Here is a 14,105-nt window from a genome sequence, read left to right as displayed (position 1 = left end):
ATACATGTAATGACGCGCAATATGTTATCGCGTTATTTATTCTCGCTAGTTTTCATTAGTTTATGCGTCGAAGTCATATTTCACGTCGAACAGATATATCGGGGACGCCTTATCGCAAGGCGACACATACATCCTTCGCTGCTTTTGTTGTGCAGTGCTGTATGTCTCTTACACGTTCCCCGAATACATCTCAGCCACAATTGGACTCAATGTTCTTTCTTTCTTTCTCTACAGAACGTGTTATTTGCCCTGGGCAACTCCTTCCTATACTACGCCGACCAATTCAAGCTCTACAGTTCATTCTGCGCCAGTCACTCCAAAGCTCAAAAGGTCTTGCACCCGAGTAAGTATGCTCCTTTTAAACCTTTGCACATTTATTGAACAAAAAAAAAAGAAAGAGAGCGAGAGAGAAATGGCGCGCAAATTGTCTTTTGATGTGTTGCTCAGCCGAAGAATGACGTCGTTGGCATTATTACCGCGTTGTGTAAAGATGTATCTTTACGTAGTTGTTTATATAACTTGCATTAAGAAATACAGACATCGGCTAAAGCTTGCTGACGTAGCTTGATGTCATTGGTATATAGTTGTTGGATTATACAAGACTTGCGGTGCTGTACGAATAGTACCATCAATATTTCGCATCCAGCATAAAAGCAGTTTAATAGTCACTGTCTCTTGAATAAAACAAAAAAAAAGGACCACGTTTTTCTCCGGTTAAAGCACTTATAGCAGCGGTGTCTTAAGGCGTGCCCACGACTGTTTCTGGTGTTTCGATCGAGTGTGCGAGTCTTGTTTATCTTTTGGCCAATCTGTTATTCTGCTGAAATCCCCAAGATTGCGGAAGTTTCGTTAAAGGGGAAAATTCTGACAAAGTCTTAACAGGTTTCTTCAACTGCGAAGCTTTCTTCCTGAGAAACCCGTATGGGTCTTCTTTATAATTTCCTGCTGCTGTCACGTGGACAAAAATTCTTCTGTTACTTGTAGCTGTTCTTGCATGCATAATAATGCAGTAATTGCGTCTGCGAGGCAGCCGTTAAAATCAACAGCGTGACATATGAAACAAGGTCTGAAAGAAAATGCGGGGGTACAAGCACGTTTTGACTACAAACTTATAACGCCAACCCGTGGCCCATGTTGTAGTTGTTTTCTTTTGCTACTGTACGTAGCGCTGCTAATTTCAATTGACCAGTTGCAAAGGCTCGAAATTCGTCATGCTAATGTGCGGCTCGGCCTTCATCCGAGATACGCTCGCGCATGTTGATCGGTGATTTCCGATATCGCCGTGAGCTCAGTGGCAGCCCGCCCCCTATTCCGACGCGCAGGCGAAGGCAACACGGCCCTCTCGGACTTCCTGCAAACGAGGAATCCCAGGGGGCAGCACAGCTTCTCCCTCGAGTCGTACCTCATCAAGCCGATCCAGCGGATTCTCAAGTACCCGCTCCTGCTCCAGCAGCTCAAGCACCTCACGGACCCCGTCACCGAGGAACACCACCACCTCGCAGGCACGTCACCCTCCCTGCCCTTTCCTTTATCGTTACAGTTCCCTGTGCTCGATAACAAACACCCGCCGTGGTTGCTCAGTGGCTATGGTGTTGGGCTGCTGTTCACGAGGTCGCGGGGTCGGATCCTGGCCACGGTGGCCGTATTTCGATGGGGGCGAAATGCGAAAACACCCGTGTACTTAGATTTAGGTGCACGTTGAAGAACCGCAGGTGGTCAAAATTTCCGGAGTCCTCCACTACGGCGTGCCTAATAATCAGACCGGGGTTTTGGCACGTAAAACCCCATATTTCTTTTTTCGATTACGAACTTTTTTACTGTTACTGCGTTAGTGTGCCCTACCGCATCAAAAGGAAAAGGTTACTCGCGATTATGAAGCTCTGTCTCCCGCATGAAGTCCAAAAAAAAGAGAGGTGATGAGGGCCATAAATCCATTTGTTTATTTCTGGCGGCTGGTTGGTGTGGAGACTCATACGGCTGAGGTGACGTCGAATGGTGAGGAACTTAGATTTCACTGGGAGATCTTTCCGCACAAGCGCTGCAAATGCCTTCTAAGCCTTCACGCTCCAAAACATAGTTCCGGTGGAACGCCGGCGTTGAAAGGTCGAGTTCGCCTCCATCGTGACGTCACGATTATGAGCGCACGTAATCAACCGGCGCGTCTGTAAAAATTATCTGAATTGGACAGCGGTGTATTTTCCGTTGCATTCTTAGGTTGTCGCCGGCTATAGTCAGCCACACTAACATTGCTGCCAGCCACCGCGAAGTTTCGAAGTTACGAGACACAGTACTTGTACAATTTGAAGCATGCTATTCGAGTCCACCTTATAATTTTCGTTGCTTTTTTCTTTGATGCTTTAACCATCCATTGACGAGTGTTGCCTACGGACAACATACCAGAAAATGTTGTTTTTTTTCTTGCTGAGTTTCGGTATTGAGGACGAAGTTCCTGGCTAAATATCTTCGGCCAACACTGATTGACAGGCAGCGAGCGTCATCTGTCGGTTTATGGCAGGAACGCCAGACGAGGAAGAAGTTTGACATTCGACCCGCTGTCTATTGACGGGAAGGTCAGAGGAAACAGATCGGTGCAACATATCTTGCTACAGTGGTTTCGCACATCTGATGCAAAGCAAATGAAATGTGAGCCTATATGTTTCGCATATTGCGATCGCTGTCTATGCAAATCCCAAAGCCTCAGGTGACTTGGGGTGAACCCTGCTTCCAGTTTTCTGCCTGCGGTTTCCCCACACCCTATTACTGAAAAAAGCTTCGGCAAAATATTTCTTTTTCTCCAATATGCTTATTCTCGATGTGTTTTGCGCATTTACAGAGAAAAGAGATATTTTCTTTTGGGGGATATATATGTGCCATCATTAAAATATAAACAAAATGGCGCTCATTTTAAATGATCGGGTCTACAACCAAGAATGCAGTCATCTATGTCCTCTCGCAGTGCAGACGACGTTAGCTCAGTGGCTGTGTATTTGTGCTGCAACGAACGAGGTACAAGGCGCTCAATTAGCGGCCGCATCCCGGTGGTGCCTTGAAAGCAAAAGAAACGCTCGGGTATCATGCCATGCATGCACGATGAACGTGCTCCAGGTGGTCAAAATTAGCCGGCGTACCTCTGCCATCGCAGCGACACTGCGTGCGCCGTGGTGCTTTTCGGGACGTTTATTTATGTCGCTAATCAGCGGCGTTGATAGGAAGATAGAAACTTTATTGCAATGGAAAAGATTTGAAGGAGGGGTGGTCGGAGCCTCTCAGTCCAGGGACCCACTGGCCTCTGCCGCCTGCCTGACCTGGCTAATTAAGGACTGTTGAAGTTACCCGCTTTCTTTGTCAACTCGCAGAAGCCCTCAAGGGAATGGAAAGGGTGGCCGAACACATAAACGAGATGCAGAGGATCCACGAGGAATACGGAGCCATCTTCGATCACTTGTACCGGCAGCACGTCAAATCCTCAAAGCAGGTAATCTGGCTTCCGTCCGTTTGCAGTCCTTTTCCCTCCTCCCATACACACGCGCGCCAAAGGGAAACAGCTACGAATAAATGTTTAAACTGAAACATAATCGACGGTGAGTCCTTTTGGGCAAATGATGGACCGTTAAGAAAGCGTAACCATCTGCACTGGTCCTCCACACTAGCTAGGAGTAACCGCGTTTGCTGTCTGTTTGGAAATGGCCGAGAACTAGTCCGACTGGTGATGGCTACATTCACATGAAAAGAGCAGTGAAATGGACACAAGGAATAGCTTCGCGGTTTTTATGTATGTGATACGCTACGATGATATTTGTGACAGCATTATACTTAAAACTTTCGTATAACAGTTCCCATTTGGTGAGCCTCTTTTGACGCTGTATGCCATTGGTAAAAAAAAATATTCGTGGCCTTTTTTTTTTTTTTGAGTGGTTAGAGTCACTGGACGGCTTAAATTAGGAAGATAATGACGTCAGGCTCGAGTAACGGGCGTATTACCCGTATAGACTATTGTTCCATTCTACTAACACTGCGTTAGCGTTTAGTTTAAACACGACATTTCTTTAATCAGGAGACCTATGAGTGCTGGATCCGTACGCAATACCAAGTGTCCTTTGGTCCCCTGACGTTGCTGTTTTTTTTCTCCGTCTCATGGCCAGCATGTGGACTTGAGCCCTGGTGAGCTGTTGTACTATGGCGGCGTGGAGTGGCTCAACATCTCCGAGTTCTTGGGCAAGATCAAGAAGGGACTGGAGTTGCATGCCATGTGCTTTGTGTTCAAGACGGCCGTGGTCTTCCTCTGCAAGGAGCGCATCAGGCAGAAAAAGAAACTCATGGTCAGTGGCCCCTTGCACGTTTCTCACTACTGGTAATGCATAAAGTGATACCTTGTGTTTACACTGGTTTGCGAAGCCCCCTTGTGTGTCATATGTGCCTCCGAGATACGTGACCACGCAAAATTTAACTTACAATAGCAGGTTACAGGTAATGTTAGCATTGGTTCATGTATTCTTGTCTAAGTCATCGTATGTGTCACATGTCTAAACACGCCAAAAAAGTAAGACAAAAGTGAAAGCAAAAAAAAATTGCACAAAGGTGTGCACTACAATCTCGGAGGCAATAGCCGTCGTTCGCCGAGTCGCGTACTATGCGCACCTTGCTAGTTCATCATTACTTACATGCCCTATACGGGATAGTACAATGTGAAAACAGAGTCAAACATAAGAAAGTAGTTGGAGCTCAGATACGCCATTGGCATTGAGCCGATGATTGCTTTGTTTTATCCGATAACTTCACCTTGAGATAACATTGATTATGAAAATGTTTGACCCGGTCGCCCAATTAAAAAAAAAACGCCATTTATTTAAGTACAAAGCGACATAAATACGAGAAATTACGGAGGGATAAAGCCTAAGTACATTGCGGAACATTTTTTTCTTCGGTAGCCTAGTAAATCATTCCATCACCGTAGACACACTAGGCTTAGTTTGTAAACCATTACGCCGTGGTTCTTTTCCAGGGAGGGTCGAGCAAGAACAACTCAGCCGAGGTGGAGATAATCCGGTACCAGGTGCTAATACCTGTGACTGAGGTCCAGGTTCGAGCCAGTAGCCAAAAGGATGCGGACTCGCACTATCTCTGGGAGCTGGTGCACCTGAAGTCACAAATACAACGTCGCTCAGAGAAAGTGTACCAGCTTTCAAACAGGTATGTACTTACCTCAATTGCTTTCGTGCACGATTACCGCGGACTTAGGTGGAGGTTCAAGTAGGGTGTTGAAGGTTCATGTGCAGCACAGTCAGCGCAAAACATCGTTTTGAACACAGGTTCAGTGTGCTACGTGCGTAGCAACAGCAGCGTATGCGCGAGGATTTGCAGCAGTAAGTGCTGCTAATAAATATGACTGATGTGGCTCGACAGCAGGTGGACATAAATAGCTGGACTTTGCTGCCTCGCCTTCGCTGCTTTCATATATAAAATATCGCTGCTTCGCAATATATAAAATTGAAGTTAACATATTATCCAGAACCCAGTGTGAGATAACACAGAAGATTGGCTGTATTGGTGTGATTAATCGACATTTTTACATGCTTCTACGCTGACGCGCGAAATCAAAGTGGATGCCAGTCGACTGGTTCGGACGTCATGACTTTATAAGCTAAGGCAGCAGAGAGGAAACGCCACTGTGTTGTTTCTGTATAACATTATGCTGGCTGAACCAGACGGTATGCACCAACTAGTATAACCAAGTAAAATAGCGGCGTGTGAGCAATTATCATTTTATCGTGCACCAAAATCAACTCATTTGGACACTGAGCGAAGACACGGTAGCCTTCATACGACAGTATCCTTCAGTTTTACCCTCAGGTTGTTTATTAAGGTGTAAGTTACATCACTACCGTCATGTAGCTTCGGTAATTAAAACACGCCTTCTCTCACACTGCAATTTTCCTTTTCTCGAGAGGATCCTAAGAAAGAGCAGACAGGACGTGGCACGAGGCCAGCGTATCGGATAGCTTTGGTACCCGTGCCGTACGTGTAGACAACTTCTTGTGCCGTATGTGGGCGTTGTTGACACCCCCGCGCCGTTCCTCTCCCCCTCTGTGCGCAGCACGAGCGAGTTCCGGAACGCCTTCCTGCGCACCATCCGGCAGATCATCCGCGAGTCGGTGCGCAACATGACCGTGCCGGCGACCAGGCCGGCCGTGCGCGAGAAGCCCGGCACCCTGCGGCGGCTGGGCGGCAACGAGGGCTCGGGCGCCGCCTCGGCGGCGTCCGCGATGCCCTCCACGTCGTCCATGTCGCGCACGCTGAGCGGCAAGAAGCGCAACAAGTCGTCGCAGCGCCACTCGGCGGGCGACGCCATCGAGACGTACGACAACGTGCCCCCCGCGTCCGACCCGCGGCTGCCGGGGCCCAGCTTCCGGGGCACGCGCAGCCGCACGGTGGCCGACTCGATGAACGGCATGAGCGCGTCGGCGCGGGAGCTGGCGGCCGCCGCCTCCGAGGAGGACTCCGAGCGCTCGGACCGCTCCGAGCCCAAGGCGCCCACGAGCCTGAGCAGCGCGTCGTCCCTGTCGTCGTCGGGCGCCACGGCGCGTCTGATCCAGTCGAGCCAGCCGCCCAGCTCGTACCAGCCGCCGGCTGAGCAGGCCGGCTCGCCCGTGTGGAAGCCCAGGGCCTCGTCGGCCGACCGCGCGGGGCCGTCGGGGCTGAACAGGCCCGACGTCAAGGAGCAGTTCTTTGTCTACGAAGACTACGGCGGTGCCGCCGTCTACCAGCAGCGGAGCCAAGCGCAGCAGCAGCAGCAGCAGCAGACCCCTTCATCTTCCAAGCAGTCCGAGTGCTGACTGGTGCCAAAGTATAGCGCCGCCCACCGCCGCCGGGTCTGCGGCTCCTGAAGCCGGGGGAGGGGGGCGGCTTTTGTACATACGCAAGCTAAACTAGTAGGGAAACCGGCGCTCAAAGCTCAACTTTTCACCATTCGCACGCGGGCCAAGTGGCTGGGGACCCGAGGCGCCAAGGCGACCCCCGGTTGATCTCTCGCGCCGGCGGCGGACAAAGGCGCGTCTCCTCTCTTTTCCCGGATCAGAGTACCTGACTTTTACATCGGGGGCGAGGGATAACGCTTTCGTACACCCCCACAAGAGCAAACCGCGAAGCAGCGCCAGGGAAACAAAAAATGACGGCACTCGCTGAAGCAACGCTGCAAGTATAGCGATGCTGGCACGCCTCCATGCAAGCTGCTCGCGCACGCGTTTCCAGAGCAACCGCTGCGGAACGTCGTTGCAACTTTCTCCTCCTGAAGAAGCCGGCTCCGTGTCAACGCATTCAAACGTGCTTCCCCTCCCAACCCACTCTCTCTCTTTCTCTCGGTCTGTCCTCGTCACGCATTTGTTTTTTTCTTCCATCCCCGTTTGCTTGCGTGTCTGCGCACCGTTGCGCCAGTCGCTCAGCCGATGAGCTTCTTTGTGCGGCCACTTCGACGTGCTCTCACCGACTGTCGCTGTCATCTCCGTTTTCCCTGTACATACTCGTCGTACTCAACACACGCCCCCTTCGACACGTGTTCTAAAAGAAAACGACAACATCGAAGTGCGCGGCACTGCGGCGACGGAAGAGCTTAACTCGGCCTCGCGCAGGACGCCGTTCACGCGTGCATGATTCGCTAAGCCTAAAGATGGAATAACGTGCGCACACTAAAGCTCGCCGTGTCTCCAAAAGCTCGCTCACGAAAAAAAAAGGAAATACCATTGCCGCTGTCGCAGTTTTGCCTTTTGTTTTTCGGGGTCAAGTATGCGAACCTTCGGTTTGTCATGGAAGCCACCACCTTCGACCACTGAGTCATCACGAAAGCCGCGCGGCAGGATTCGGGCGAGGTCAAAAGGGGAGAATGAATGTCAGATGTATGAATGACTCGCATTTTGTGGCACAAACGCTTTTCATATGTGAGGAGCAGGTGGATATCACCGTCTGAGTGGCCCAGGGCTGGCCGTTTAGAATTATCTGCCATCTCACGCGGTCACTCGCGGTGCTCTGCTATTGGAGAAAAACGTTAGAGATCGGGCAGCACTGCCACGTCACTGGACGAACCTTCAAGGGTAGTTTATACGTTATCGGCTTGGTCTTGACTATGGGGCACGGGCTATAGAAATAAAAAAGAAAGGTGTTTTCGTCTTTTCTTGTGCCACATTCCGTGCCCATCTTAGACATCAATAACCACGATGCTATAGTTACGTCAGCTTAGGAATACGTTCGGCCCTTCGGTAATCGTTGGCCTTCTACAGGCATCCAGTTTTACCGATGCGCTCGTACGCATTTCGCTGCTTCGGCAGGATCCCCGTTGGCGACGCTTTTGACGAAAGGCAAACTTTGAGCGAATCTTGCAGGCAGTCTCGTTCTTTTGATTCTGTTGCGATTGTTTCCCGTGCTGATGAGTTATTCTCTTACTTTCCCTTCTGCGAAACCGAAAGCTATGACTGCACATTCGCGCAAGCACGTACAAGAGGGGACCAGGACAGCCTCTGGTGGACCTTCCTAGAGCTCCTTGTGGCCCATTTTACCGCAAGTCACCACACCTCGCCGATCTCGATTCTCCGCTTGCTGTTAGGGGCTGTTCAAGTAGAAGGACATGGGAGCGTCTCTCCAGGAGGATTTTCGATCGCTGCGCTCCATTTTGTTCGTGCAACCCAGGCGGTCATGTGGTCATTTTCATTAATCCTATCCCTCCATCTCTTTCTTTAGTCTTTTGAGTGGTCGCAAACTCCGTGCAAACGTATCCTGTGGGCGACTGTTGAATGCAAAGGGCCATTCGTATTTAGTATTTCACCATGTGAATACGTCGATTCTAGTCTCTCTGCGCCTGCGGGTACCTCGTAGTCTGTTTGCGGGATGCGACTCATCTATAATGGCTGCGCCATTGGCGATGGTTCGAGATAAGGTTTCAACACACTAGAGGGGGCATTGCGACGTTTCCATCCACTTGTTCATTTTGTGGTCATTATTTAGGGGCAAGCCGTGCCGGAGGTTGGGGGGCACTTACACCTGGCTGCAAAAAAACAAAAAACAAAACAAATGGAGCATATCAAATGCGAGGCATACGTGGGTTCCCATTATCATGCGCAATGTGGCACGCCTGTGTTTGTATGTGTGGCCCCAGTATAGTAGCGTGCAGCGGTGGAAGATGAAGAGCGAAAGCCTGCGGATTGCTTTTTTTTTTTTGCCTTGGACTGAACGACGCTGCTGGGAACAGGTGGCGCTGGTTGCCCCGCGCACGAGCTGGAAAGGTGGCAAGGCTGCCTTGAGAAGAGCCGCATTCCACTATGCGCTCGCGTTGACCTGCACAGTTTTGCATTGCTGTCCTTCTCCCTCAGCCTCTCTCAACGCTGACGGTTAACCACGTTCGTGCGACGCAAGCTCGAAGACGTCGCCCGTGGCAACGCGTGACGAAGCCACCTGCCGAAGTTAGAAGCTCCCTGCTCGACCTCTTCAACGGCACTCAAGGAAGGGCCAAAAATTACTCGGCAAAGAAAGAAGGCATTTGTTTTGCTAGTGTCTTGACGTTACTAGTCACTGGTGTGCGGACAACGCTTATGTGTGTACCAATCCTGTTATTCACATCGTTTCTTTATTATTATTATTATTATTTCACGTGCGGAATACAGACCCCCCCTCCTCTCCCCTCTATCTCCCCTCACCCATTTTATGCGTACCGCAAGTTGGACTGTGGGTGTTTGGAGACGCTGTTTGTACAATAACGAACTGGAATCGACAAAAAAATGCTGACAAAGGATTGCTGGAGATGTGTATAAATAATGCGAGTTGTGTCGAAACCATGCTCAAACCGTTTTTAAGACGATGTTTCCCGACGACACATCCATGGGTGAAATATAGCGTGGCCGGTGAATTTCATTACTATAAATGCATGAATGTCATCACATCTTTTCATGGTACATCGTTCCCTTGTCTGACACTCAGTGCGACGCAAACGGTCTCGGCATGTCGTACAGAACACACCGAGAAGAAGACGGAAGAAAAAAAAAATGGAATGCTATGGTGAGACTTTTTACTCCATAGATCAAGAGTGTATTTAAAGTAAGTAAAAAAAAAAGGAGAGATGTGTACTTCTAGACCTATGCTACGCTGTCTTAAATGATATGAATTTTCCGCTAGTCTTCGTATATTGCATTTGGTGCTGTGTATAAACGAAACGTCGATGTTGTTTCCTCTCGTTTTGTGTTCAGTTCGGTTCTTTCGTAGAGGTGTGTAACTATACTAATAGAGGACATCACTTCAGCTAACCCAAAGAGGACCGCTTGTTCTTCGTGCGACGTTGACTCGTTATTTCTTTCGCCAAAGTACTTTGTCTGATGTGTTGTTGCTCGTAGATGTTCTAGCCTCGTAGGAATAAAAGTACAGCCCATCTGAGAGAAAAGTTAACTAAAAGGTCGGTCTGGAGGTTCGCGGCGAAAAACGGAGGTCTGAGTACACACAATGCACACACAAATAACACACTCACACACATACACACACAGACGTGTACCGAGAGACTATGATATATACTTGTGTATATTATACAACTAATGAAATAACTAGCGAAGAAGAAAATAGGCCGTGTAGGAAAAGAGGAAGGCTTAACGACTCGAGAAGCTCACTTCATTCGATGTATTTATGCGATAGAATTAGAGACGGCGTCTACAAATTAGCCGTAATTTCGAGGGGGCAAGCAGTGGTGAAGACGAGCTGAAGTGCTCTCCTGTAGAGTTGGCCGCGATATTAGCACGGTGTCTTGGGAAGTCTTGACACCCTGAAGGGTGGGGGAGTATTTTCAAAGTGACTGGGTGTCCTGTACAGGAATGATAGTTCGGAGATGGGAGTGCGGCGAAGAAAACCACGAGCTTCTTTTAGAATGTGGGTCGGTTTCGGCTCCATACGTGTAGTGTCGTTTTCTTTCTCTATCTCTCTCTCTCTTTCTGATTTTCTTCTTACCAATTTCCTTTTCTTTTCTTTTCTGGTAGTGAGCAGGAAAAGGAAAATATAGCTCTACACTTATATTGTACACTTAAACGTGTGAAGAAACATATTTGACTCTGGGTGACGTGTGCTGCTTTAGTGCGAGTGCGAACGAATGTGTGTGTGTTTGTGTTATGAACGAGTTCGAATGTATACTGTATACAATTTTTCGTTTTGTTTTTTCGTTTTTCGCTACGTCGTTGTCATCGTGAGCAACAAGGATCAACCACTTTTTTCCCTTTACTAGGCCGCATGTCATTACCCGCGTGTGAGGTGATGTCTCTTTTGGAGGGTGGATGAAGTGTTCCTTTTGTTTTTGTCGTGGTCTGTAGACCCGATTTCGTGGGGTGTTAGGTAAGACAATACTTCAGCCTGTGCTTTTCGCACTCGTGGCCTCTAGGATTGCGCGTAGTGAGAGGAAGAAAAACATGGTCAACCACTGCACGCGGCTTTGGGGGTCGTGGCTGCTGTTAAATGTTGCGTATTATTTATTACGATTTGTTGTCGCAATGTGTTCTCTGTTATTCTCGCCGTCTCTGGTGACCATCCTTCGCCTTATTTTATGGCGTTATCGTTCGTCTCCCCGTCGACAAAAACGAGCTGTTCCTTTTCTCTTGTTCCATCTCGGCGCGCGAAGTGGGCCAGTACGTGACGTAGGTGCAATATGCTTCGCGAAGCTCATATGTGGCGCCGAGTTTAAGCGAGACAAGCAAAACTATGTAAGAGAGGAGCTGAATACACGAGCGTCGGATCCGAGAAACGCCGATTCGTCAAGTTGGTGGTATTCGCGCAAAAGGCGAACGTTACGTGTATATATGTACTTTAACTGGTTCGTGTACAGGTGAATCTTTTTATGCTTATGCCGTTTAGTGTGGACTCCCTATCCCTCCAGATCGCTTTTTCTTACTGCATAGAATATAATAATACAAATATGCTGATTGACGTTCCTTGGTCTTGCGCTTTTCTTTTCTTTTTTTTTCCGCCTTCCGGCTTTCCTGTCGCGTTGTATTCTTTTCTGTCGACAGCTCGCTTTCTTTTTCTCGTTCTTTGGGCGCGACTTCGGTAGAGAGCGTAAAGGCGCGGTATGCACTCTATAAAAAAAACAATGAGAGCTTTGACAACTCCTATACGCTGGTGTAACTGCTCTTCAATGTTTTAACTCCCTTTGTCAAGAGTTGAGCACACCCAAGAAGAGAACAGCTGTACTGGGAGCGTGAAATTTCGGAAAGGGGGTAAATATATGGCAAACAAATACTCTCGCATAATGGAGTTTCCAGAACTCCCTTGGTTATTTGAGACTTAGTGTTGTCTTGCCGTGCGGCCAACACTGCAGTAGTAACGGCCCCGACTGGAGCGCACATCTACATAGCTGTTCAGCGCTCTCGCGGGCAGTGCTGCACCGAGGTAGAACCAACTTGCAGGGAGTGTTGAAGACACACGTGCCAACGCAGTGAGCATGACGCGTACGTAGCTGGGCTTCTTTCGCTATTTATCGACGAACAACGCGGCAGACGGCTGTCCGCACCGGCAGAAGCAGCTTTTCTGCGTCGCACCAGCGAGTGCTCGAATCGAGCAGGGAAGCTCGCACAACAGGGTTTGACAGCGGATAGTCGGATCAAATAGAGCCAAGAATCACAGACCACACGGCGCTTCGAAGCATTTTTTGTTGTGTTCTTTCTAGTTCTCTTGGGTATATTTTACCGAGAGGTGTACGTAGCGTACTTAGTTGGCAGTGTTTATTCGAACGTTACTATATATAGGCAAGCTTACTACATGGTTTTAGACACTGGTTATTTACTCAGCAGCGTGAGCGTTTACAAATGAATAGTCTACTCTGCTTGTCGCGACACACTTCGTCCTTTTACGGAACGAAAGAGCATGGGCGAGCTGCGATACAGTTCTGTGCGAAGGAGGTGGCATTACAACTCCTGGTTATCTTGTACACTGCGTGATCTGACGGACGCACTAATGGAGAAGAAAGAACATTGTGAGAAACAGCGTTCGACTGACTATGTATGCGTTCTGTGGCAGCCTGCGTATGCTGTCCTTAAGATACGGTGAAGCGTAGCTTTTTTTTTCTTCTTTTTACACCTGTAATGCACGGTTCAAATCAAAATTTCAGGAAGAACACCTTGTTCTCGTCCTTTGTCCACACATAGCTGGACCAGCAATTGTGCAGTATTTCAAGTAGGACCTGGCAGCAGCCAGTATCAGTGGCTGGGAAGATGGCTTTAAATGGATTCCATTGTAAACTTTGTACAAAGGCGTATTCGTTGGAGTTGACTGGAACCTGCGAGCCGTTTTCAGTATGGCCCTTAACAGTGTGCCGCTCGCATTTCTTTTAGAGACAGGAATTGCTCTTCTGTCGGCAAGACGTCGGTTAAGGAATTGTGGACTGTTGCTTGGCTTCGGGAAACGAATGATCTGCGTGCTTCTGTTCTTTGGAGCGCAGCCATTTGCGCACGAACGTCTCAGCATTTTTTTGTTTGTTTGGATCTTTGGCCGCGCCTGTGTTTATGTGTTAAGTTGGTGTTCACGAATGCGGTGATCGCGCGGACAAAATGTGGGTGTCGCCTCTCGCCGCCGAAACCACCGAGACAAATTGATGTGGTAACTACGGTACCACCTACTATCGCAGGAACACTTTTAGGGTGATTTCCTTTGACAATGAGTGAAATAAAAGGGAAATATTAACCACGCTGACTGCTCGTTCAGTGTCCGTTATTTCGCGTCATCCCAACACTGTCATATTCCCGAAACAAGGCTCTACCATTTGTCAGGAAAGTCACTGTAAAATATTAAATCACTACTTCGATAACCGCTCCCTTCGAGACTTGTGTAAAACGGCTAAAGCAGTCTTTATTCCCAAGCTCGATAAGCAATCTGACAACGCTTATTTTAGACCCATTTCCCTCATTCCATGCTTGGGCAAACCGCTCGAGCATGTCATGCTTAATCGCTTGAATAACCACATGGGAGACACTCAATTATTTCCGCCAGCGATGATTGACTTGTGCCAGTCACTCTCTCGCCAGGATGCCATGCTAAGGCTCAAGCGTGAACTTACTCCTACGAGTAGTCGAGACGCCCAAGCCATTTTGGAACCCGAC

The 14,105-nt window shown here is 48.7% G+C and overlaps 1 protein-coding gene across 8 annotated transcripts in view; it reads left to right on the top strand.

Moving 5' to 3' along the window:
• sif (still life) overlaps positions 1 to 13,698 on the top strand; it is a 251,444-nt gene extending 237,746 nt beyond the window's left edge. For all 8 annotated transcript variants that reach the window (XM_065454834.2, XM_065454836.2, XM_070538773.1 and 5 more), the window contains 6 exons: positions 235 to 343; positions 1,323 to 1,502; positions 3,357 to 3,475; positions 4,143 to 4,319; positions 5,003 to 5,190; positions 6,095 to 13,698. In XM_065454834.2, the coding sequence (XP_065310906.2) occupies positions 235 to 343; positions 1,323 to 1,502; positions 3,357 to 3,475; positions 4,143 to 4,319; positions 5,003 to 5,190; positions 6,095 to 6,833 (1,512 nt within the window). In that variant the 3' untranslated portion in view covers positions 6,834 to 13,698. The remainder of the gene's footprint in view (positions 1 to 234; positions 344 to 1,322; positions 1,503 to 3,356; positions 3,476 to 4,142; positions 4,320 to 5,002; positions 5,191 to 6,094) is intronic.
• Positions 13,699 to 14,105: the final 407 nt, after the last annotated feature.

The sequence above is a fragment of the Dermacentor albipictus genome, chromosome 5 (assembly GCF_038994185.2).
Source record: "Dermacentor albipictus isolate Rhodes 1998 colony chromosome 5, USDA_Dalb.pri_finalv2, whole genome shotgun sequence".
Taxonomy (NCBI): Eukaryota; Metazoa; Arthropoda; class Arachnida; order Ixodida; family Ixodidae; genus Dermacentor; species Dermacentor albipictus.
This window is presented reverse-complemented; position numbering and strand designations above follow the sequence as displayed.